Here is a 24,476-nt window from a genome sequence, read left to right as displayed (position 1 = left end):
AGGAAGGGCACATCATGTAAAAGTAAAATGAGGAAATTTAAAGTGAACGATTCGGTGGCGTCTAGAAGATTCATAATGTCATGCCACCACCGCCTCTGTCCAAAACATTTCTTTTTTTTTTTTTTTTTTTTGGTGGTACTGGGGTTCCTGGAAGCCCTTCTACCTCCGGGCTACACTCCCAGACCTATTTTTACATTTTTATTTGGAAACAGGGTCTCCTAAGCCAGTGCACGTGGCTGGCTTCGAACCTGCGCGATCCTCCTGTCTCTGCCTCCCAAGCGCGGGGATTACAAGCGTGCGCCACCACCGCCTCTGTCCAAAACATTTCTGTCATCCCAAAAGAGACCTTGTACCTGTTGGTGCCAGTGTCCTTGGGCTGCGTGACAAAGCACCAGGGACTGGGTGGCTTAAACCACAGAAATGTCTCAGTCCTGGAGGTCAGAGGTCTGAAATCAGCGTGTCAGCGGGGTTAGTTCATTCTGAAGGGGGGGCAGGAGAATCGTCTACAATCTTCTCTATATGGCTGTCATTTCTTCGCATCGCCCTCGTCTGTGCCTGTTAGTCATTGAACCCAGGGGCGTTCTACCCCTTAGCTCCACCCCAGTCCCATTTCATATATTTTTCAATTTACTTCTTTATTTTGGGGGTACTGGGGATTGAACCCAGGGGCATTCTACCTCAGAGCTACAGTCCCAGGCCAATTTTATTTTTTATTTGAAACAGTGTTCACTAAGTTGTGAAGGGTCTGACTAAATTGCTGAAGCTGGTCACGAACCTGTGATCCTCTTATCTCAGCCTCCCAAATACTGGGATTATAAGCATGAACCCATGCCTAGCCTTCCTTTTTTATTTTGAAACAGGGTCTTGCTAGGTTGCTGAGATTTCATTAAATGCCAAGTCTGGCTTTGAACCTGCAATCCTCCCGTCTCAGTCTCCCAAGCACTGGGATTACAGGTGTGCACTAACATTTCTGGCTTAGATTTCTTTTTTTTTCTTTTCTTTTTTTTTTTTTTTTTTGTGGTACTGAGGCTTTTCTACCTCCAGGCTATACTCCCAGACCTATTTTATATTTTATTTGGAAACAGGATCTCACTAAGTAGCTGAGGCTGGCTTCAAACCTGTGCGATCCTCCTGTCTCAGCCTCCCAAGCGCAGGGATTACAAGCGTGCGCCACCACACCCGCTCTAGATTTCTCTTTTTATAAGGACACCAATCACGGCAGATTACAGTCTACCCTAATGATCTCACTATAATCTGATCACCTCTATAAAGGCCTTATCTCCAAATAAATTCACATTCTAAGGTACTAAGGGTCAGGACTTCACAATTATGAACTTTGAAGGAAACGCCATAATACCTGCTCTGCAGTTTCAGTATCAGTACTTTTTTCCCTTTTTATGGCTGAATAATATTCCATTGTGCGTAAACACTTTTATTGAATCTCAACCACAAAGTCCCTGCCAGTACAAAGTGCCCATCCAGGCCCCGGTGCCCGTCTCTGTGAGATGGAGCACACGTCTCACATCTAGAGCCCCCAAGTCTCCAGTCTGTGAACCTGCCATTACTGTCTGCTTTGGAAGAGCATGAAGCCTTGCAAGCCAAAGTAAAAGTAGTATTGAACCAGGTCAAGCTTCCGATCCTGCGACTCATTTTAAAAATGGATTTTGTTTCTAACCCTCTCTCCTCTTCCTGCTCTTATCTGCAGCACTGTCTCCTTCCCCCAAGTGCACAAACATACTCACATTAAAAGCATTTTTTAATACAGATCGGTGCAGAGAGGGGCGTGGCCCAGATAAGGAAGCAGAGCCCTTTGAGAAGTGGTGCTAGCCCGCTTCTGTTGTCATGGTTACCAGGTCTGGTCCCTCGGGCTGGCCGGCAGACTAGAGCTTCTTCACACTCCCCTCCCTGCACCTGTCTCAGCATGAAAGAGGGACCTGCCATGCTTCCCCTGATCTTCAGGACCAGCTGCACTCCTGACTGGTACACTTTCCTCTCTCAGGCACACAGACAAGGGACCTGCATCCCTGCCGGCCAGGGCCCCTCTGAGAACGACACAGAGTCGTCATTAGCTGCAGACCTGGCCCCTCGCCCCCAGCCCCAGAGGCCTCGATGGTAAAGACACCGCGTCTGTGTAGGTTCACGCCCAATCTGCAGGAAGGACCACGGCAGTGGACCACATCCTTCTGCCTCCCTGAGCGCACAAGTCCCTCGCGCTCAAGTGGCTTACTCCCTCCTGACTCCTCTCTCCCTCTGCCCTACTCCCCTCTCTTCATCAAAGTATTTTTGCCACATTGAGAGTCCACTGGGGAAAGAAATACCTGCTGGGTTTTCAGAGAGGGAGGAAAAAGAGTGGGACAAGACAATGTTTCTCTCACATTTTAGGGTGAGACTCGTGGCTTCTGGGACTTGGGCTGGGGGCTCTGTGCTGACAATGGAGTTGAGTTGACAGTACTAAGAATGGTCCACAGTATGGCAAGGGCTTCTGGAACCTGGTTTTTATCCTTGACTCTACTCATAGTAGTGCCGGGACATCTGGAGCTTTGAAAAGCTTCTAGGAAGCTGGGCATGGTGACACAAGCCTGTAATCCCAGTACTTGGAAGGCTGAGACAGGAGGATCACAAGTTCAAGGCCAGCCTCAGTGACTTTGTGAGAAGACCCTGTTTCCAAATAAAAAAATAAAATAGACCTGGGGATGTAGCTCCGAGGTAGAATGCCCCTAGGTTCAGTCTCCAATAACACATACGCACAGTAAATAAAAATAAAAAATAAAAGCCTTCAGGATCCAAGTGCATTGGCACACACCTGTCATCCCAGTTACTCAGGAGGCCAAAGCAAGAGGATCGCAGGTTCGAAGTCAGCCTCAGAAATAAAATAAAACGGGCTGGGCACGTAGCTCAGCGGTAGAGTGCCCTTGGGCTCAATTTTCCATCACAGGGGGAGGAGGCGATGGGGAACTTCCAGGTGATTCTGACGTCTGCCACCTATGAGAACTGCTATTCTGGGGACAGAGGCCTTTAGGAGGGCGGAACACTTTTGAGAGAAGGGCAGAAGAGGCAGATGGCACCTACTCCTCCATGCCCAGCATTGTCGTTAATGAGACGCAAAGCAGGGACAGAAATAACACACCCCGAGATAGACCTGAGCCTCACGTAACCCTGCATGGCCAGATCGGAAAACGAGAGCCCGCCATCCGCGAGGCCGGGCGGGTCGCTGCTAACCTTGCAGGCCGCCAGCCGCCCCGGGGAGGCCTGCGGGCCATGCCATGTTCTCAGCCACAGGCCAGCGCCTGCGTCCTGCTCACAACTAGTCCTCTTCCTCACTGCCGAAGGAAAGCCGCCATCGACACCCGCGGCTGCTTCCTTTTCTCAGCAGAAGGGGCCGATGGGCCGAGCTGGGGCTGGAGGGGCGTTTGTCGGGGGCAGGCCGGTGGCTGACCTCTCTGTCTCTGTCTCTGTCTCCGTGTGCGTTTTGTAGTACAAAATCGGCCAGCTGTACATGATCAGCAAACACAGCCATGAGCAGAGCGACCGGGGAGAAGGGGTGGAGGTCGTCCAGAACGAGCCCTTCGAGGACCCGAACCACGGCAACGGGCAGTTCACGGAGAAGCGGGTATATCTCAACAGGTAAGACGTGGCGGCCCCTCGTGCCGCCCCGTAAAGGCGGCGGTGGGAAAGGTCACCTGGAAAGTCATGAAAACAGATCTTAGCCGTGACCTGACTTTGTCCTCGCCCCTGTACTGGGTTAGCCGCGAGGAAGATACGGCTCTGCCTAGAAACAGGGGAGAAGGGCTGGAGGTGCCTTTTTGGTCTTGATTTAGTAGCTTTTCCATTCTCGGTCAAGTGACCACTTGACACCTGTGGCCAGAGTGATCGGCGGTGGCCAAGGCGGCTTCCATCCCTCACTCTGTCGGAAAGGACTAAGCACTGAGGATTGTAAACCGGCACTAATCCAGACTCCCACTTCCGCTTTGCAAAATATGTTTTTTTTTGGTACTGAGGGTTGAGCCCAGGGCCATTCTACCTCCGAGCTACACCCCCAGCCCTTTTTATTTTTCATTTTGAAACAGGGTTTTACTAAGTTCCCGAGGGTCTTGCACCTGCGATCAGCCTCCTAAGTACTGACATTACAGACACGGGCCACTGTGCCCAACTCTTGCTATTTTTCTCATTGTTAATGGCACGGTTCATTATTAGGGCTTGTCTGCTCTTTTCTCTATCCTATACCTCCATCCGGTCCATCTTCCATTCAGTTTTTTATTTTCCCCAAATCAGAATATTTGTAATGAGATGCATTATAAAATAAACCTCACTGAAATTGGCTCTCTGGTCCAGCAAGCCAGCCTGGCGTCAGCTTTTCTGTGAATACTTTTTCATCCCCCGTGACCTGTCTGATGGTCCCATTTGTGATGGCTCAGAAGCATGTCCAGCAGGCCAGCTGGACAGCACGCTCAGTTTCTGCTCTGATACTTGTGATACTTATGAGCGCCCACCTGACCCCCACGCCTGGTACACGCGCAGACCTTCTGAGAGGGACCACGCCTGGATTCCGCCATTCCCACCCTGGCTCACTCTCTGGTCGGCTGAAACAGACCATTAGGTCTTGATGGGAGACTCTGGGGCCTGCTGCCAGGTGTGGGGGAAGTCTTCCAGGCCAGTATCCTGCAAGGGAAGGCTTTGGGCTGATGAAACCAAGGTGCTTGACTCTACCTGGGGATGCTCGGGCGCAGGAATTCCAGGTCATGATGAACTGCAAATGAGGTTGATGCCTTTCACCCGTTCATCCTGCGGCTGCACTGAGCTCAGGTCTGGCCCGGGGCGGCTTTCTTGCAGAGATAGTCTCAAGACGCTACTTTGGCATTCTTAGTGCGGAGGGTGTGAAGCAAATATTGAACAGGTCTCCCCTCGGACTTCACCTCTGTAGAGCAAGAAGCCGGGAGATGCGGAAAAACAGGAACTATGGAAAATTCCATATCAAAATATATGGCATTTATTTGAAAGGAGAGTCAGACCCATCAGTAAGAGGGAAATTTGTTATAAATAGACTATTTGGATTTCCTGTAATAGTAACTAAAGCCATGACTCTGGATCCTCCCCCACTCCCTATGGCAAACACAGGATGAAATATAACAATAGGAGGCGGGGCTAAACAAAGAAAGGGAAATCCTCAGGTGTTAGAGACCAGGGAGCAGACAAGAGAGGGCCAAGGGAGCCAGAGGACATCAGAACCAGCGGAGGTCTGACATCTAGGGTCTGGGGTGTCATGGCCATAAGGGGGCCAGAAACATGACCTCAGGCCCACACGAATGGTGAGTTGGAACTTAGAATCGGGCATGAAAATGTTTCTTGACATCTGAGAGATATTACTACCCAGAGACCCACCTTGAAGGAACGACAAACGGATGCTAAGTAAGCAGAAACATCCCAGGAAGGAGAGGGGTGCCTACAAGTGGTACTAGCAGGGCATGGTGGTACATGCCTATGATTCTAGTACTTTGGGAGGCTGAAATGGAAGGGCCAAAGATTCAAGGTCAGCCTCAGCAACTGAGGGAGACCCTTGGCAATTTAGCAAGACCCTGGTTTAAAAATAAAAAATAAGCCAGACATGGTGGCCCACACTTGTAATCCCAGTACTTGTGAGGCAAGGACAGGAGGATCCCAGGTTCAAAGCCCACCTTGGCAAAGTAATGAGACCCTGGTTCCAAGTAAGAGATAAAATTGGGCTGGGGGTATAGCTTGGAGGTAGAATGCCTCTGGATTTGGTCTCTAGTACCACACACACACACACACACACACACACACACACCAAAAAATAAAAAGGGTAACCTGGACATGGTGGTGTACACTTGTAATCCCAGTACTTATGAGGCTGAGACAGGAAGATTGCGAGTTCGAGGTCAGCCTCAGCAACTTAGTCAGGCCCTCCACAACTTAGTGAGACCCTGTTTCAAAATAAAGAATGAAATAGCGCTGGGGGTATAGCTAAGAGGCAGAATCCCCGAGTTCAAGCTCCAGAACCACCGGGAGTGTGGGGGAGGGTTAGTGGTATAGCTTGGAAGTAGAATGACCCTGGGTTCAACCTTCAAGTAGATGTAATAATGAGCTAATAAATTGGTAAAATATGAGCAAATCTAAAGGAGCATAAAATCTTTTAAAAACACCAATAATGACCGACTGGAAGTACATTTGTAGAATCTAAACAATAGCAACCATAATACAGAAGATAGAAGGGTGGCAGTTACAGTTAAAAAAAAAAAAAACATGCCGAGCTGCTAATATTGTTTGGGAATTGGAGAGAGATTATTATGCTACTTCCTAAAGGCATATATGAGCTAGATGTCATGGAGCAGGCTTATAATTCCAGTACTTGGTAGGCTGATATAGGAGGTTCACAGGTCCACGGCCAGCCTTGGCATTTAACAAGATCCTCTACAACTTCTACCCTGTTTCTTTTTGTTTTGTTTTGGTGGTACTGGGGATGAAACCTAGGGGCATTCTACCTCCGAGCTATACCCCCCAGACCTATTTTATTCTTTTTATTGGAAAACAGGGACTCAGTAAGTTGCAGATAGCCTCAATAAGTTGCTTGGGCTGACTTTGAACCTGCAATCCTGCCTCAGCCTCCCAAGTACTGGGATTACAAGTATATACCACCATCTCCGGCATCATTCCCTGCTTCAAAATAAAAAATAAAACAGGTTATAGCTTAGAGATAGAATGCCCCTGAGTTCAATCCCCAGTACTCCCCACACACATTCAAAAAGGAATACATGCACGTTCAAAATGTAAAAATAAACCCTGAAGTAATAGTAAAAAAAAAAAAGTAATAATTTCTAAGAGAAAACAGAATAAATCTCTTGAAACCAGGAGAATTAAAAAGATAAGGGGTTAAGCTCACATGTAGAATATGTGCCTCACAGGCACAAGGCCCTGAGTTCAATCCCTAGCACCAGAAAAAGAAGAAGGAGAAGAAGAAGGAGGAGGAGGAGGAGGAGGAGGAGGAAGAGGAGGAGGAGGAGGAGGAGGAGGAGGAGGAGGAGGAGAACCATGATCAATGAAAAACATATTTTTTTATTTATTTATTTATTTATTTATTTATTTATTTATTTATTGGTGGTACTGGGGGTGGAACCCAGAGGTTTTCTACCTCCGGGCTATACTCCCAGACCTTTTGTATATTTTATTTGGAAACAGGGTCTCACTAAGTAGCAGAGGCTGGCTTCGAACTCCTGTGATCCTTCTGTCTCAGCCTCCCAAGCGCGGGGATTACAAGCATGCACCACCACGCCCGGCATGAAAAACATATATTTTGATAACAAATAAATTGAAATGTCAGATCCTGCCAATTAGACATAAGACCTCCCCATAAAAAGAGAAAGATGTTCAGGATCTCTTTCCTATTTAAGAGGGGCATGAGTTACTTTAAGAAAAGAAAGGTCCTCTGAATTTTTGCAGAATTATTTCCTGTCTGGTTTTGATGCCAAGGCCAAAAAATGTCTCTTTAACAGTTAGAAGATCAGTTGCTGAAATGATTTCATGTCAGTGTTTTATTTATGATTTTATAATAAAATGACCTTCAGGAAGGAGAGGAAAGGAGAAGAAAATGAAGAGTGACTCTTGGGAACACAACTAATGGTGCTTATCATGTGAACCTTGGTAATAACAATGAACAAAAATAGGACATAAAGGAAATTTACAGATTCATCTTAGGTAAGAACACAGACATGGAAATCCTGTATGAAACATTAACAAATCAAATATCTCAGAATAATAATAACAAATCATGACCCTGTCAGGTTAAAGTCATTAAATTAACATTTAATTAAAATTTCTGCATACTTGTCTACAGTAAAGCTAGCAATAAGCTAAGGGTCTCTTATACTACCTCTTCTATCTAGCATTTTGTAATGGTCTTGGTCAGTGCAACAAAACAAGAAAGGAATAGCTAGAGATGTAGCTCAGTAGTTTGATTTTCCAGCACCCCCCCACACACACACATTGCAATAAAGAGATCTTTGAAGAATAAAGGAAGAGACAAAATTATCAGTTGCAGATAAGATTGACTAATGTAAATTTCAGACATTCTATATAACTTTTAACATCAATATAAGAATTTGACAAGGTTGCTGGGTATAAATCTATATATAAAAACCAGTAGCATTTTTATAAAGCAAGAATAATTGCAAAAATATAATTTTTAAAAATTCCATTTCTGATTTAAAAAAAAAAACTTAAAGCTACTCAGTAATGAATCTGCAAAGCATGCAAAATCTTTTTGGAGAAAATATATAAAACATTTGAGGAGGATCATCTAAAAGTCTGAAACAGTGTGGTATACCATATTCATGGATTGAAATGCTATATTTTATTTATTTATTTTTTTATTGGTGCACTGTATTCATACATCATAATGGGATAAAAAAAAAAACTTTTGTAGACATATAGGCACACATCACCCATTTAGCCCCTACCCGATCCCCACCCCGTTCCCTCCCCATCACTCCTTCCCATGCTTGGCTTAGTGGTTGACATCTAGTATTATAGCAATTTATCCAATATTAACAATGATAATCTCACAGAACAGTTTCATTTGTCTGATACCAAGCTTTTGATGACTTAAAAATAACATTTCAATGTTTCTTTTTGCTTTCTTTCTTACCAGAGAATATTTTTTTCTTCTTCTTTTTTTTTTAGGTGAAACCAACATACATTTATTTACTTATTTTTCAGAAAAAAATCTATCCTAATGTGGAATATGGACTCTAGATACCCAAAATGGTCTCGAAAAAGAACAAAGCTAGAAGATGTATATTTTCTGATTTCAAACCATATAAAGCTACAATAATTGAAACAGTGTAGTACTGTTATAAAGGCAGATATATAAAGCATTGGAGTTATATACAAGCCTAGAGCTAAATTCTTCCATATATTGTCAAGTTCTTTTTGACAAGGTTTTCATGAACATTTGGTGGAGGATATAATAATCGTTTAACTAAATATTGTTGAAAAATAATAATTACATGAAAAAGAATAAAATTGGACCCTTACCTAACACCATATACAAATATTAACTCAAAATAGATAAAAGACCTAAATATAAATCTTAAGACTATAAACTTTTAGAAGAAAATCTGGGTCATAAAACCTCACAACATTGAAATTGGCAGTGATTTCTTGGATATGATTTCAATGGCACAGGCAACAGAAGAGTATACAAACTCCCTAAAAAATAAAAAAAATATTGTATATCCAAAGACAATGTAAACAGAGTTAACAGTTACTAATAGAATGGGATAAAATATTTCCAATTGCTATATCTAAAGGTATATTAATATTCCAACTAGAAATGCTAAAAATTAGCAACAATAAAAGCAAACAATACAATTTAGAAATAGGTAAAAGACTAACATAAATAATGAATCTCCACAGATAACCAATCTTAGTTGTCTTTTGGATGGAAAATCTTGTTTCTCTGGTTCTGGTGTGTGTTACCTATTTCTTCTTTGTAGTTAATCTCTTTGAGTATTTTCTCTAGCACTGGTTTTGAAGACATAAATTCCTTCATTTTCTGTTTGTCATGGAAGCTTCTTATTTCTCCATCTAATTTGATAGAACGTTTTGCTGGGTAGGAAATTTTTGGCTGGAAGTTGTTTTCTTTCAGAGTTTGGAATATGTTACTCCAAGCCCTTCTGGCTCTCATGACTTGGTTTGGGAAGTCTGGAGTGATTCTAATTGGTTTGCCTCTGAATGTCACTTGGCCCTTTGTTTTTGTTGCCTTTAAGATTCTCTGCTTGGCTTCCACATTGGTCATTTTGACAATTATGTGGTGTGGGGATCCTCTTCTCCGATCCTGTCTAAAGGGAGTTCTATAAGTTTCCTGGACCTGTGTATCGACCTCTTGCTCTATGTTTGGAAAATTTTCTGCTATTACTTCCTTGAAGAGATTGTTGATCCCTTTGGTTTCACTTTCTTTTCCCTCCTCTATTCCAATTATTCTTAGGTTAGCTTTCTTATAATGGTCCCATATTTCTTCAATGTCAGATTCCTGCTGTCGGATTTTTTTTTCTAAATTAGAAACTATGCGTTCATTTTTGGATTGATCATCTTCTAAGAGCGAGATTCTATTCTCCATGTGGTCTAATCGGTTGTTTGTACTTTGAATTGAGGCCTTTACTTCATTAATTGCATCCTTTATCTCTTTTTGGCTCTCTCTGAATTCTTTTCGAAAGTCCTCTATTATTTCTACAGTTATTTTCCTGATTTGATCTTCTAGAAATCTCTGAATTTCTGTTTTATTGGGTTCTGATGTTGTGGGGTTGTGGGCATTCATTGCTCCATTGTTATTCCTCTTTCCCATGATTTCAGAAGTTTGTGCCTTCTCTGGGTTCTTCCCTTGGGTCACTAAGATTTCACTTAAGGTGCTCTGGATCTCGAGTCTGTGGCATCTCAGTCCCCACTACTCCTTTATTAGGTTGTATCACAGAGTCTCAGACCCAGGGAGTCAATCGAGGCTGCTTTAGACCATGGAGGGTACCAGGTTGGGCGTTCTCCTATGGTGTGATATCTCTACCACCGCCACTCCCCCACGGGGTCAAGTCCCTGGGAGTGCTGTACTGAGATTTCTTCTCTAGGGGCCGCAATTTGACTCACCGTTGTTGAGTGCGCAGATGGAGCTGTAGAGGACTCGGTGAATTCACTGATGCTGCCGCTGGTGGCAATATGGCGCTGCTGTCACGCCCTCGGCCGTGAGGCTGGCGTATTTCTTCTCTGGTTTTGCGCTCCACTCTGAGTCCCTGAAGGGTGTGCTGAGCCCAGCCACTGGGAGCTTTAGATGCTCCCTGCGCCGAAAAATCTGCCGAACCCCGCCCTGCTGATCCGCAGTGGCTCACCTCAGCTCGCTGTCCGCCACTCCTCTCTGGAGCCTGGTGGGCTGTTGAGTGTGTTCGTCTGGAGCCATCCGGTGAACTCGCCACTGCCACCAGCAGTAAGGCGCTGTTGCCACGTCCTCAGCCGTGAGGTTGGCGTATCTCCTCTGTGGCTCTGAGCTCCGTTCTGAGTCCCCCTTCTCTTTGGAGCCTGGTGCTGCAAGGAAGAATGGCACCCTCCGCTTCACGCCGCGGCTCCAGCCACAGCACTGCAATCTAGTTTCTTTCTGGTGTCTCGTTTTCCAGCCCTCTTTTTCTCTGTCCCTTGTAATTACATTTTTTGTTTCTCTGCTTATGGTGTTTTCTGACTATGAAAGGCACTGATTTTGTAGTAATAGAGATTGGTTGTTAGCGGGGCTCGTAAGCCCCACTTTTCTCTGTCGCCATCTTCCCAGAAGTCTGAAATGCTATATTATAAACTTGACATCAATTTCCAAATCAATCTATACATTTAATGCAAATCTAGTTAAAATGTCAGTTATGTTTTGAAAAATGGAATTAGAGAAGATAATCCTAAAATTCATATGAACAACTAAAGTTGACCAAGTTGAGGGATTTTTCCCTACCTGTACCATAGCTTTTGATAAAGTAATTGTAGCTAAGGCAATGGAATACTACAACAGAGTTAAACAAATTCAAAGAACAAAATGGCCCAAAATGGCTCCAAGCCAAGGAATAGATGAACTCTTTAGTATAATGATACTGGAATTATTGGATTTTCAATTAGAAAAATTGGACAAGGATAGGTAAATTGAAAAAAAACCCACAAAAATACATGCATATATATACACATATAGAATGATGCCTTTATATATATCTTTAAGATATAGGGCATTACCATAATTATATAATACACATATATGTATGTATGTATATTTAAAATTTATAGATGACTACAAAAATGGTAGAAGCATCCTAATATGGAACAGCCACTTGGTTACTTTGGGGAAAGGAAGGAACTTTATTATAATGGTATCTATAATATTTTATTTTTATTTTTTCTATAAAAATGTAGAAAGAGCATCACAAATAAAGGGAAAATATTGATTAGTTCAGTCTGGATGGTAATGTTGAAATTTATGAAACACTACTCAAGCATGATTGGAGTACCCACTCTCAGGGTATCCTCAGTAGGTTCAAACATTAAGCAGGTTACTAAACATATCAGATGTCTACATCAGATGTCTGGTTCCATTGGATGACCTGGGGGTAGAGCTTGAAGGTACAGTGTCCCTGGGTTTGATCTTTAGTACCGTGTGTGTGTGTGTGTGTGTGTGTGTGTGTGTGTGTGTGTGTGTGAGAGAGAGAGAGAGAGAGAGAGAGAGAGAGAGAGAGAGAGAGAGAAAACTTGCCTTTTCTACAAAGTATTTATCAGGCCTTATCCTGACTCTTCCTCAGATACTTGAGTGACCAAAAAGGCAAAGAAAAAGAAGTATTCTTTTTATTTCTTTACACAAGCATAAACTAGGTCCATTATTTTAAAATTATTTATTTATTATTAATTAGTTAATTTATTAATTTATTTATTTTGCAGTACTACACATTGAACCCAGGGGTATTCTACCTCTGAGATATACCCCCAGCCCTATTTTTTATTCTTTATTTTGAAACAGGGTCTCACTAAGTCGTGGAGGGCCTCACTAAGTAGCTAAGGATGTCTGCAAACCTGTGATCCTTCTGTCTTAGCCTCCCAAGTACTGGGATTACAAGCATGCGCCACCATGTCCAGCTTTTTGAAATTTAAAACACATTTAATTTACTGGAAGAATATACTTATATCATAGAACCAAGGAAATTATAGTTTAGCAGGAGAAAAAGAAAAAATTAATATGTGATAAGATTATGAATTAAAAAGATGAATTTCCATAATTATAAAAAAAATTACTTTGAAATCTTAGCCCAGGACCTCCTGAGGCTGAGTCATGTCCTCCGCTCACAGGTTACGTGGCTGCCGTGTTGACAGGACAGCCCCATTGAATCTTGGGACATACCACCAGTGGTGCAGGGTTTTGGAGGGTCTTGCTCTCTGTATATATACTCTTTCTTCCTGTGTATATTTGTACTGGGAATTGAACCTGGGGTATTCTACCTCCAATCTAGAACCCCGGCCCTATTTTATTTTTATTTTTAAACTAAGTTGCTGAGGCTGGCCACAAACCTACAATCCTCCTGTATCAGCCTCCCAGGTATTACAGGGATTACAGGCGAGCACCACTGCATCTGCCTGGAGGGAATCTCTTAATAAATTACGCATGATCCTTGTCTTCTGACTGAGGTAAGGTCTGAGGCTTGTGATAAACATTTGTGAATTCAGCTGCCCATCTTGTGAGTGTTGTTAGGGGGGAAGTAGGTCCTAAGAGATGAATGGCAGTAGCTAAGATGTCCCCAGTGCCCACTGAATAATTTACATTATTAAATACAGTCTCCTATAGACCTGTATTCATGAGCTGGCAGCGTGAGCTGAACCCCAACCTTACATCAATCTATACGGGAAGTCAAATCACATTCAGAAACAGCTTCATTGATTTATTACCCAAGGCAACTATTAGAAGCAATGGAAATATTCAAAGGCTGTATAATCAGAGCCTACTTTCCAGTCAATGTGGAAAGAAGAAAATTGCTCAAAGGGGAGTTAGATTCAACAATAATTATGATTACTAGGCAAAGCCCAAACATCCATCTCTCAATGAATGGTTTCCTTTGGCTGGTGCATAAGCTATTTGGAGGGTTTAGTGGGAGAAGAGCTGAAAAGGCAGTTTGAGATTCTCTCAGGCCAGGTTCAGAGTTGCCAGCAAAAGAAACAATCTGCCTTAAGCAAAAGGGCATTTTATGGAAGGATGCCTAACTCCTTAATCAATTTTCTCAGAGAGAGAGAACATTCTTCCCACACTGCGTGGTCATTGTCTTCCACAGCAATCGCTCCTGGCCTCTGGTGGCTTGGACAGGAGAGGTTAAAGCTTCTAGAAGTCATAAACCTCCTTCTTGTTTTTGTTTTTTATCTGGAGGCATAAGATTGGGCAGGAATGAGGCAGGTCCAAAGGGCCCAGCATCCCATGATGATGACCATTGCTAAGCAGACCGAGACTGCGCTCTGCTGCCTCCACCACTGCCAACACGGTCACTGTAGTTGGACCCCAATTGCCCCTATTTTCTTCCTATTGCTTGTTCAAAAACTCAAATGTAAGTGTCGTTTTTGGTTCCCAGACCTAGCCCTGACTTCCAGCAGGTGAGGAAAGGAACTTTCAACTCACTTTCCAAAGTGGCTATACCACCATTTACATTCCCAGCAGCAACACGGAAGATGCCCTCTACATAATCACCAACACTTGCTATTGTCTGTCTTTTTGATCCTAGCCTTCCCCGTGGGTGGGAAATCGTGTCTAGTTGTGATTTTAATTTGCATTTCTCTAATGAGTAATGTCATACATCTCTTCATGCATTCACTGGCCATGTATATCTTCTTTGGAGAAATGTCGACTTAAATCCTTTGCCTTTTTGCACTGTATTGTTTTGTTCTGTTGTTGTTTTTTGTATTGGAGATTAAACCCAGCATTCTACCTCTGAGCTATACCCCCAGCCCTTTTTATTTTTTATTTTGAAACAGTCTTTTATGTTGCAGAAAGTCTCACTAAATTGCTGAGACTGTCCTCCAAACTTTGGTCTCAGTGTCTACCTCCCAGATACTGGGATTACAGGTATGCACCACCATGCCCAGCTTTGCCCGGTTTTAATTGGGTCCCTATAAAATTCCATTCATCTTTTATGTCTCCCTCTTATTTCCCAGGGACTGGGGAGTTACTCCATCCCCTAGCCCTTCTAGAGCATCTGGTACACTGTTGGGTGCACAGTACATTTTGGTGTTTGTCGAATACATTTGGCAGAGTAGCATTAACACATTAATCCATTTTCATGAGGACTAATTTAACTATATTTGGTGGTTGTCCTCAGTCTCTGATCCAGCTCAGTTGACCAAGAAAGTGTTTGTTTTTTTTTCTCATCTTCAAAACTCCTGGTTTCGACTGGCATTCAGAAGGAGAAAAGATACTAATCAGACTTGGAATAGTGATTCTACATAAAAATGTCACCCCAAAACATAGGAAGGTGGCTTTTCTCTTCTTGCCCTTTATTTTTATTTCATCCATAGCACCTCTCCAATCCCTTCTCATTGAAGCCAGGAGGGCTTGCGAACTGGGGAGGGGGCAATGGAGAAAATATGATGGGTATTTTTAGGCTTGTTTTTCAGTCATAAAGTGTCATGTCCTTCACCACCACGGCTGCTAGATTAATTAGGCTGGGCTGGCAGCTGCCAGTCAGGGAGCCTTGCCAACCTCTAAGGGTGATTCTGCTTCCATGGAGAAGCCATGCTTCCCACAGTGTGGTCTTTACTTCAGCCTCTGGTGGTTTGGGTAGGAGAAGGTACAGTTTTTGGAAGTTATAAATCATTGTATTGTTTTGGTTTTTATTTAGGTCTTAGTACTGGAGACTGAGCCCAGGGGCATTCTACCTCCAAGCTAAACCCCCAGCCCTTTTTTTTTAAACAGGGTCTCGCTGAGTTGCTTAGGTAGGCCTCGAACCTGTGATTCTCCTGTATCAGCCTCCCAAGTACTGGAATCACAGGTGTGCACCACTACACCTGCTTTCAAGAGTGCTTCTTACCATGTATGTAAAGCTACCGGCAGGTCCCGTTACCAAACAGTGCATCGGTGGTAACTTGTTGTATGGCACGGATTTCTCTTTTCCATTTCTTTTCTTTTCTTTTTTTTTTTTTTTCTGTTCTCCCAGCTCTCCTAGATCTGCTGAGCACATCACTGCTATTTCCCAGAGCGTTATCAAACTCAGCTCCATGCCAGAGATCTTGTGGCTTTGAGACAGCCCACTGCCCAGCAGCAAATGACAGAATGGTGGAGTGGTCAATTCTGACCCAATAGCTTATGTACTTGTGGTATCTATTGGTGCCCCGGCTTTCCTAAGATTTCCTAAGAATTTTCCAAATTCTGTATCCATCAATATTCTTACAGCTATAATCTAAAAGACTGACCATGTAACTTGGAGGAAAGATTTATTTTCTTACGGTTTCGAGTTCAGTACATGTGAGGCCAGGGACCATGGATCTCGGGGAATGGCAGCAGGAAGAGGAGAGAGGGAGAGTACATGTGCTGTGCTCACATCATGGAGGCCGGAAGCAGGGACAGAAGAATTCATATATAATCCCCAAAGCCACACTCCCAGTGCCCAGCTCATCCAGCCACACCCTACCAGCCCATTTTACCACTCAGAAAAACTCATTACAATGGATTTATTCACAGCTGGGATTATAACCCTCATGTCACAATTACATCAGCTACAAACATTAATACACGAGCTATTTGGGGAACATTTTATATTTGACTATAACATATACTATTTTCATATAACCTTCATGGTCATTTCCGATTTCTGGATATATAAAGAGAATCTTCATTCATTCAAAATATATTTGTTGAGAGCCAGTCATGGTGGCGCACGCTTGTAATCCCAGCGCTTGGGAGGCTGAGACAGGAGGATTGCACAGGTTCGAAGCCAGCCTCAGCTACTTAGTGAGACCCTGTTTCCAAATAAAATATAAAATAGGTCTGAGGGTATAGCCTGCAGGTAGAAAAGCCCCTGGGCGTGGTGGCGCACACTTGTAATCCCAGCACTTAAGAGGCTGAGACAGGAAGATCCCACAGGTTTGAAGCCAGCCTCAGCTACTGAGTGAGGCTCTCAGCCACTTAGTGAGACCCTGTTTCCAAATAAAGTATAAAATAGGTCTGGGAGTATAGCTTGGATGTAAGAACACCCCTGGATTCTACCCCCAGTACCACACACACAAAAAAAAAGGTGGTTTATATATTCCATATATACATTTTTTTGAGTTACTGATTGAACCCAGAGGCATTCTACCTCCAAAATACATCCCCAAGCCCCTATTTATTTTATTCTGTTTTATTGTGATACTGAGGATTGAACTCAGGGACATTCTGCCTCCAAGCTACACCCCCAGCTCAATTTTATTTATTTATTTATTTATTTATTTATTTATTTATTCTTTGCAGTACCTTGGATGGAACCCAGGGGCATTCTGCCTCTGAGCTACACCCCAGCCCTATTTTTTATTCATTTTATTTATTTATTTATTTATTTATTTATTTATTTATTTATTTATTTATCAGCCTCCCAAATACTGGGGTTACAAGTATGTGCCACCATACCTGGCTGTTTGTTTTGTTTTTTGAAACAGGGTCTCAGTGGGTTACTGAGAATCTGCTACATTGCTGAGGCTGGCCATGAACCTGTGATCCTCCTGTCTCAGCTTCCCAAGTACCCGGATTACAAGTATGCACCACCATGCTCAGCTTATTCTATATATTTATATTACATATTGTTAATATATAGGAAGAAATATACATGTATTTGAGAAGGTGATAGTACTATGGGAAAATAAAAAAACACTGAAACATATAATGGGCTTCCTCTTTGTATACCTCTCCACCCACACTATTCTGTTCTGTTCCCATGTCAATACTGAAGAACATGCCAGAATCTTCCATACTGCCAGCTCCTCACCCTTCTGCTCCCTCAGCTACTTCCCCAGGAAGCCGCAGAGCTGGAATGTTTAGGCCTGACTGGGTTCACAGAAGCCCACCACCTTTGCACCCTCACCCCTCCATGATGAGGTTGACTCCAACAACCAGCTCCTCAGGAGCCTCCCAGCCTGCCAACCACATCACCCTGACGCCCCTCGGCAGAACTTTCTTGAGAACCTGCGGGAGGCAGGCTCTTTCCCCAAGCTCCACCCGAAGGCTCTTAAGCAGGCAGGGCAGTGGGGTCGGTATGCCAGTTGGAGGGGCTCGGTGTCTCAGGGCCCTGGTGGGCAGTGCAGCAGCCCAGCCTCCCACAGGTGATGGTTCTGGTCTGGAGACTCTGCCCGTCTCCCTGGTGCCACATAAACAATTATACTAAGAGCACACCTGAGAGGCCAGCCAGAACGGTCATTTAGAAGAGTAAGTGGGTAGATCAGCTGCTGGGGGAGAAATGTGAAGACCTCAGAAATGAGCGTCTCTTAGCAGAGGGCATGGTGGCGCACGCTTGTAATCCCAGCACTTGGGAGGCTGAGGCCAGAGGATCGCGGTTCGCAGACAGCCTCAGCTATTTAGTGAGGCCCTTTGCAACTCAGTGAGACCTTGTTTTAAAAAAAAAAATAATAAAAAAAAATTAGGCAGGGGGTGTGGCTCAGAGGTCAAATGCCTCTGGGTTCCATCCCCAGACCTGCAAAAAAAAAAAAAAAAATATATATATATATATATATTATATATTAAAAATATATTTTTTTTAAAGAAATGAGCTTCTGTACAACAGGATAGAAGCCATCGATTATCATCCAGCCATTGCTGGCTGCAAAATTTCAGCACAGAGAGGAGCCCAAAGTCAGGATATTTCTCCTGGACCAGAGGGAAATGAGGACAGAAGGGCATCGGGGTCCTGTTGGAAATGATCTATCATCTTTTGAGCAAAATCTCAGCGTAGTGGGGGACAGGGTTTGGATGCACTGTTTGGGAGAAAACCTCCCTGTCTTTTCTGCTGGGGATGTTTAACTTCTGGCTTTCCAGTTACAATTGTCACAATTCTGACCCTTGTGGAGAAAATGAAATTAGACTCCATTTGGGCCACGTGTGGCCTGGTTCTCTACCTCCTGGAACCGATCCCCAATGAACGTACAGAGCCACATGATACTCAATACCAGGAAACACTGAGACTATCTGGATTATAAACCCCAGAAGCTTCTAATGGATGGACAGTTTAGGTTCTACCCCAGAAGCTCCGTGAAGCAGAGAAACACCCTTAGCCGAAGACCTTTTCAGGGTCTTCTTGTCCAATCACGTGTGATTTAAGACCCCTTGGACTGGCTGGGATGAGAGAGCTTGCACCAAGTTCCTCGGCCTTGTCCTATTGACATTTGGGGCCAGGAAACTATTGGCCATGTGTGACTGTCCCGTGCCCTGCAGGACATCACACAGAGTCCACGCCTCTCCCACCTGTCGCCACAGGCCGTCCCTGGGCCAGTCCCCCAGGGGCAAAATCCCTCTCTATCAAGAGTCCTTACTCCAGAGTCATCAACTGTCCCCTTCTGCCTGGGATGGAGGGGTCTTCTTGGCACATGAGAATTTCAGTGCTAAAGAAAGGGAAAGTCTCAGGTGAACCAAGACGACTTGGCCACCTGGCCGTGTCATTAATAGGTTCTCTTTCATACCAAAGTGTGACATGAAGAACTGAAACCTCCTGAGGTCTGTCTTAGAGGCGTCGACAGAGGCACCCTGGGGACGATGCAGGTGTCGTGTCTGAGCACGTGTCCCACCTCGGCACGGGCTCAGGGTGCAGACGGTTTGAGATTCGAAACGTCTCCAAGGCCTGTGCCCTGGAGAGGGCCGCCAGGGAGCAGTTTGACCCCGGCCCGTGCGGGGCCGAGGACTTCCTTTAACCCCGCTGCCTTTCTAGAAGAGAGGCTCTTGTCTGACGCCTGGTAGTGAGTTTGAGTGACAGACTTTTTCTTAGAATTGTAGGCTGCGTGACAGGAGACATCATGGAAGCGACCGCAATGGGGGGACTGATTTAATTCCGTTTTCCTTTGCAGGTCCCGATACATCACTGCTGCAGGGGAAAATGAGTTTTCCTTTCTCAGACAGAAGTGATTCAGATCATAATGTGTTCTGGGGAAGGGAGGGCTGAAAGCGGGTCTGTTAGTGGGCTTACAAAGTACTGAAAAAGCATTGTTACTCAGCTTTCTGTCACTATAGCAAAGGACCCCGATGATGTGTGTATAGAGAGGGAGGGTTTACTTGGCCTCAGTTTTAGAGGTTCCCGTTCATCACTGCGTGGACCATTTGCTTTCAGGCCTCTCAGAGGCCGAGGTGCCAGGTGGCGACAGGAAGGGGCTAATGTTGTGGAACAAACTGTTCACCTTGTGGCCAGGAAGCGTGAGAGGAAAAGGAAGGGACTGGAGGCCCAGTCTCCTCAAAAAGGCACGTCCCTCGCTCATTACTGGTACATGCCTGTAATTGCAGTACTTAGGAGACCGAGATAGGAGGATTGTTGGTTCAAAGGTTCAAAGCCAGCCTCAGCAACTTAGGGAGGCTCGCATCAGCTTAGTGAGACATATAACATGCAAGAAGGAAAGAAGGAAGGAAGGGAGGGAGGAAGGAAGAAAGGAAAGAAGGAAGGAAGGAAGGGCGGGAGGAAGGAAGGAAGGAAAGAAGGAAATAAGGAAAGAAGGAAGGAAAGTCCCTAATGACCTAAGGGCCACTCACCGGGCCCTACCTCTTAAAGGTCCCACCACCTCCCAGGAGTACCACCCTGGACTTTAATACATGGGCCTTTGGGGGCCTGGAAAGCAAGTATATCATGGACATTTTTCTTTTTCTTTTTTTTTTTCAGTACTGGGGCTGGAACCCAGGGGCATTCTACCTCTAAGGGACACCCCCAGCTCTATTTTTTATTCTGTATTTTGAAACAGGGTCTCACTGAGTTGCAAAGGGCCTCACTAAATACTAGCTGAGGCTGTCCACCAACTGTGATCCTTCCCATCTCAGCCTCCCGAATGCTGGGATTACAAGCACGTGCTACCATGCCCGGCTTATTATGGACATTGTTTTGAATGCCTGCTGTACTTGGCTTAGAACATGTCTTATACCTGAGGGGTCACCTTCCCAGACTATGTTAAAAGAGTCCCCTAAACTCATAGCAGTCGATTGGCCGAAGCTTGTGTTGTTTAGGGCATCTTTTGGAATCAGTAAGGAATTGACTCTAGTGCTGCCTAACCTGCACGAGTTGGTGGCTGAGACCTTAAAATTAAGGTTGTAGACTCTGGAGTCCTAACCATTTACACATAGGAAAAGTCGTGATGCGAATAAGAAATTGCCAATTTTTCTTCCTTCCAGAAAATGGTCATCACTGAGGAATGTGGTTCTGCCAGGAGGCTTTTTTTTTTTTTTTTTTCAGTACTGGAGATGGAACCCAAGGACATTCAACTTCTGAGCTGCACCTCTAGCCCAATTTTTAATCTTTATTTTGAAACAGGGTCTCACTGAGTTGCAAACAGCCTCACTAAGTAGCTGAGGCTGTCCACGAACCCAAATCCTCTTGTTTAGCCTCCCGAATACTGGAATTACAAGCGTGCGCCACCACGCCCAGCTTAAAAGGAGGCGTCTGCACTGCTAGAGGGAGTGTCTTGTAGAGGGGAGCAGGGATGTGAGCCCCGAATACTACACGGCCTGTGGATTGGGGAGACATGCAGTTGAGATGGAACTCTGCCTCGCAAGAGGGTAGTGAAGAGTAGGCTTTGAGCTGTAGAGAGGCATCTGCATGTTGTTTAATCTAAACAGTAACTTGCTTGCTTTGGTGAGTCTCTAACCCTGTGCTATTAGGCTTCTAATAGCATAAGAAACACCACTTGGTAGGTGTGGCGGCACATACCTGTAATACCTAGTGCTTGGGAGGCTGAGACAGGAGAATCGCAGGTTTGAGACCAGCCTCAGCAATGTAGCAAGGACCTCAGCAACTTAGCAAGACCCTGTTTCAAAATAAAAAATAAAATGGGGCTGGGGATGTGGCTCAGAAGTAGAATGCCCCAGGTTCAACCTTCAGTACAAGAAAAGAGGAGAGGGGAGGGGAAGGAAAGGGAGAGAAGAAAAGAGAGGAGAGGAGAGGAGAGGAGAGGAGAGGAGAGGAGAGGAGAGGAGAGGAGGAAGGAACAGAAGCGGGGCTTAGCCAGGTGTGGTGGCGCACACTTGTAATCCCGGCATTCGGGAGGCTGAGACAGGAGGATCACGGTTCACGGCCAGCCTCAGCTACTTAGTGAGGCCCTTTGCAACTCAGTGAGACCCTGTTTCAAAATAAAGAATAAAAAATAGGGCAGGGGATGTAGCTTAGAGGTAGAATGCCCCTGCCTGGGTTCCATCCCCAGACCCACCAAAAAAAAAAAAAAAAAAAAAAAAGCCTGACTTCCTGTGACTCAGATCCAGTCTCCATCAGCACCTGCTCTGGGGCTCGGGCACCAACAGGAAGGCCCCCGGGGAAGTTCTGTTTGGGACAGGTTCCTGCAGGCGAGCCAGTGGGATGTTCCCACTCCACGTCAACCTCAGCTGCACTCCAGCATCACTGATGGAATCAATCATGGCAAAAGCTATTAAAAAAAAAAAAAAAACAAGCCGGGTGTGGTGGCGCACGCTTGTAATCCCCGCGCTTGGGAGGCCGAGACAGGAGGATCGCGCAGGTTCGAAGCCAGCCGTGCTGGCGTAAGAGACCCTGTTTCCAAATAAAAAATATATAAAATAGGTCTGGGAGTGTAGCCCGGAGGAAGGAGGGCTTCCAGGAACCCCAGTACCACCAAAAAAAACAAACAAACAAAAAAAAAAAACAAAAAACCTGCCGGGGAGCAGCCTAGTCCTTTGAGAAGGGACAGTAAGGTGAATGAGCAGTTGCTGAGGAGATGACGCTACAGCAGTGAGGAATTCTGCTTTCCAGCAGCAAGAAGGGGTGCGCATTTCCCAACAGGCCCGGCTGTCTTCTCGCAGCCCACCCAAGAGCAAGGGCCAAGGGCTCTCCCTTACTCGGCTTCGCGGGAGCACTGATTTTCCCCTTTGTTTTTAGCCCAATAAGTAGCCCAGAGCTTTGGGCAAGGTTCAGCCAACCACTGAAGATACATATTTGCCTTTTCAAAAGCTGGGCCTGGATACTATCCGAAATAGGAGAAACATTTGGGAAGACATGCAGGTGTGCGGTATTCCACTGCCTCTGGGTGTCATCTCCCAGGTCTGACATTCTCTTAGACATTTGCACCCCAGATTTAGCTAGAGGCACTAGATCAAGAAAGAAGAAATGGTGGCCCCGGAAGTATAGAAAATCCCTAGTTATAGCCCTAGGGGGAGATAAAAATAAGCAGATATAAGGAAAAGATGCTCCTTATATATTACAAAAAATATTTCAGCCAGGCATGGTGGTGCACACTTGTAACCCCCCGTACTTGGGAGGCTGAGACAGGAGGACCACAGGTTTGAGAATAGTCTCATCAAGTACTGAGACTCTCATCAACCTAGTGAGACTGTGTCCAAATAAAAATAAAATTGGACTGGGAGTGTAGCTGGGGTGTAGAATACCCCTAGGTTCAATCCCCATTGCCACAAAATAAAGGGATATTTAAGGAATTCTCTGGGCCTGCACATGCTATAGAGTTTGCCTTGGAAGGAAAGCATTACAAAACCCAATTCATATATATATATGTGTGTATATATATATATATATATATACACACACACATACATACATACATACATACATACATACATACATGTTTTTTCAAAGGACTCTGGGACCAGTGTCCTTGGAGAATTCTTCTGCCACAGCTGCCCAGGCCTTTGCTAGGGAAAAATGGCCCTTTTATCCTCAGATGAGTTTCCTAACACAGACACAACAAATTACCATGCACTGGGGGCTTAAAACAGCACAAACGTATCCTCCCACAGTTCTGGGGGCCAGAAGTCTGAAATCCAGGTGCTGGTAGTATCAGTTCCTTTGGGGGTTGCTGCGGAGGAATCCACCATGCGCCTCCCTCCCCGCCTCTGGGGTCTGCAGCGCTCTGGGCGTCCCTTGTCCTGTGCCTGCACCACCCCAATTTCTGGACTTCCCCTCTCTGGACTCTGGGTCCCACATATCCCTCTCTCCCTTTTCTCTGAGAAGGCTGCTAGCCCTTGGGGTTAGGGCCCACCCTAAATCCAGGATCTTCTCATCTCTTCTGCAAAGGCTCTGCTTGCAAATAAGATCCTAGGCACAGGTGCTGCAGGATCAAACCAGGTCATATCTTTTTGAGGGATGCCGTTCAACCACCCGGGCCTCGTTCCTCTCCATTTATCCAAGTGTCTACTCTCTGTTGCACATCTCCATTTCCCAAAAGCTGCCTGTGTGGGTTGTTGGGCTGAAACTGACATCCGCCTTTGTCTCCCCATTTGGGGCTTAAACATCCTCACATACCACTTCCACCATATGGCTCCTGAGAAGAAAAGGCCGGGTTGGCTGTTCTCTACAAACATGACCCCTCCCAGGCCCTGAGTTCTCCTGGTCCTGCAAACCCAATCCAAGAGGACAGGCTTATCACCCAAGGAGCCCCTGTCTCCCAAGTCAGGACAGCACATCTGCTTTCAGCATTTTGAGAGCACATTGGATATGCACGGACAAGATGGGGAAGGGATGGGTGTGGAGAGAAAGGACGCCTTCGAATCTTGATTTCCTCAGCAGCTTATCCACAAAGATGGAGCGACACTCTGAACAGATTCTAATTGCCTCTTTTTTCTTTCTCTGTTTCCTCTTAGCAAACTGCCTAGTTGGGCCAGAGCTGTTGTCCCCAAAATATTTTATGTGACGGAGAAGGCTTGGAACTATTACCCCTACACAATTACAGGTAAGTCTTTAATGCAGCCAGGATGCCCCCTGTAGCGATTACAACTGTAGAGGGATTTCACTGAGTTAGGGCTGAATGTCCAGGCA

The 24,476-nt window shown here is 44.9% G+C and overlaps 1 protein-coding gene across 1 annotated transcript in view; it reads left to right on the top strand.

Moving 5' to 3' along the window:
- PITPNC1 (phosphatidylinositol transfer protein cytoplasmic 1) overlaps positions 1 to 24,476 on the top strand; it is a gene marked incomplete at both ends in the record, with an annotated part of 311,327 nt that overhangs the window by 150,742 nt on the left and 136,109 nt on the right. The window contains 2 exons of the mRNA XM_080712457.1: positions 3,476 to 3,624; positions 24,302 to 24,390. Of these exons, the coding sequence (XP_080568583.1) occupies positions 3,476 to 3,624; positions 24,302 to 24,390 (238 nt within the window). The remainder of the gene's footprint in view (positions 1 to 3,475; positions 3,625 to 24,301; positions 24,391 to 24,476) is intronic.

The sequence above is a fragment of the Muscardinus avellanarius genome (genome assembly GCF_963383645.1).
Source record: "Muscardinus avellanarius genome assembly, chromosome: 16".
In the NCBI taxonomy this organism is placed as follows: Eukaryota; Metazoa; Chordata; class Mammalia; order Rodentia; family Gliridae; genus Muscardinus; species Muscardinus avellanarius.
This window is presented reverse-complemented; position numbering and strand designations above follow the sequence as displayed.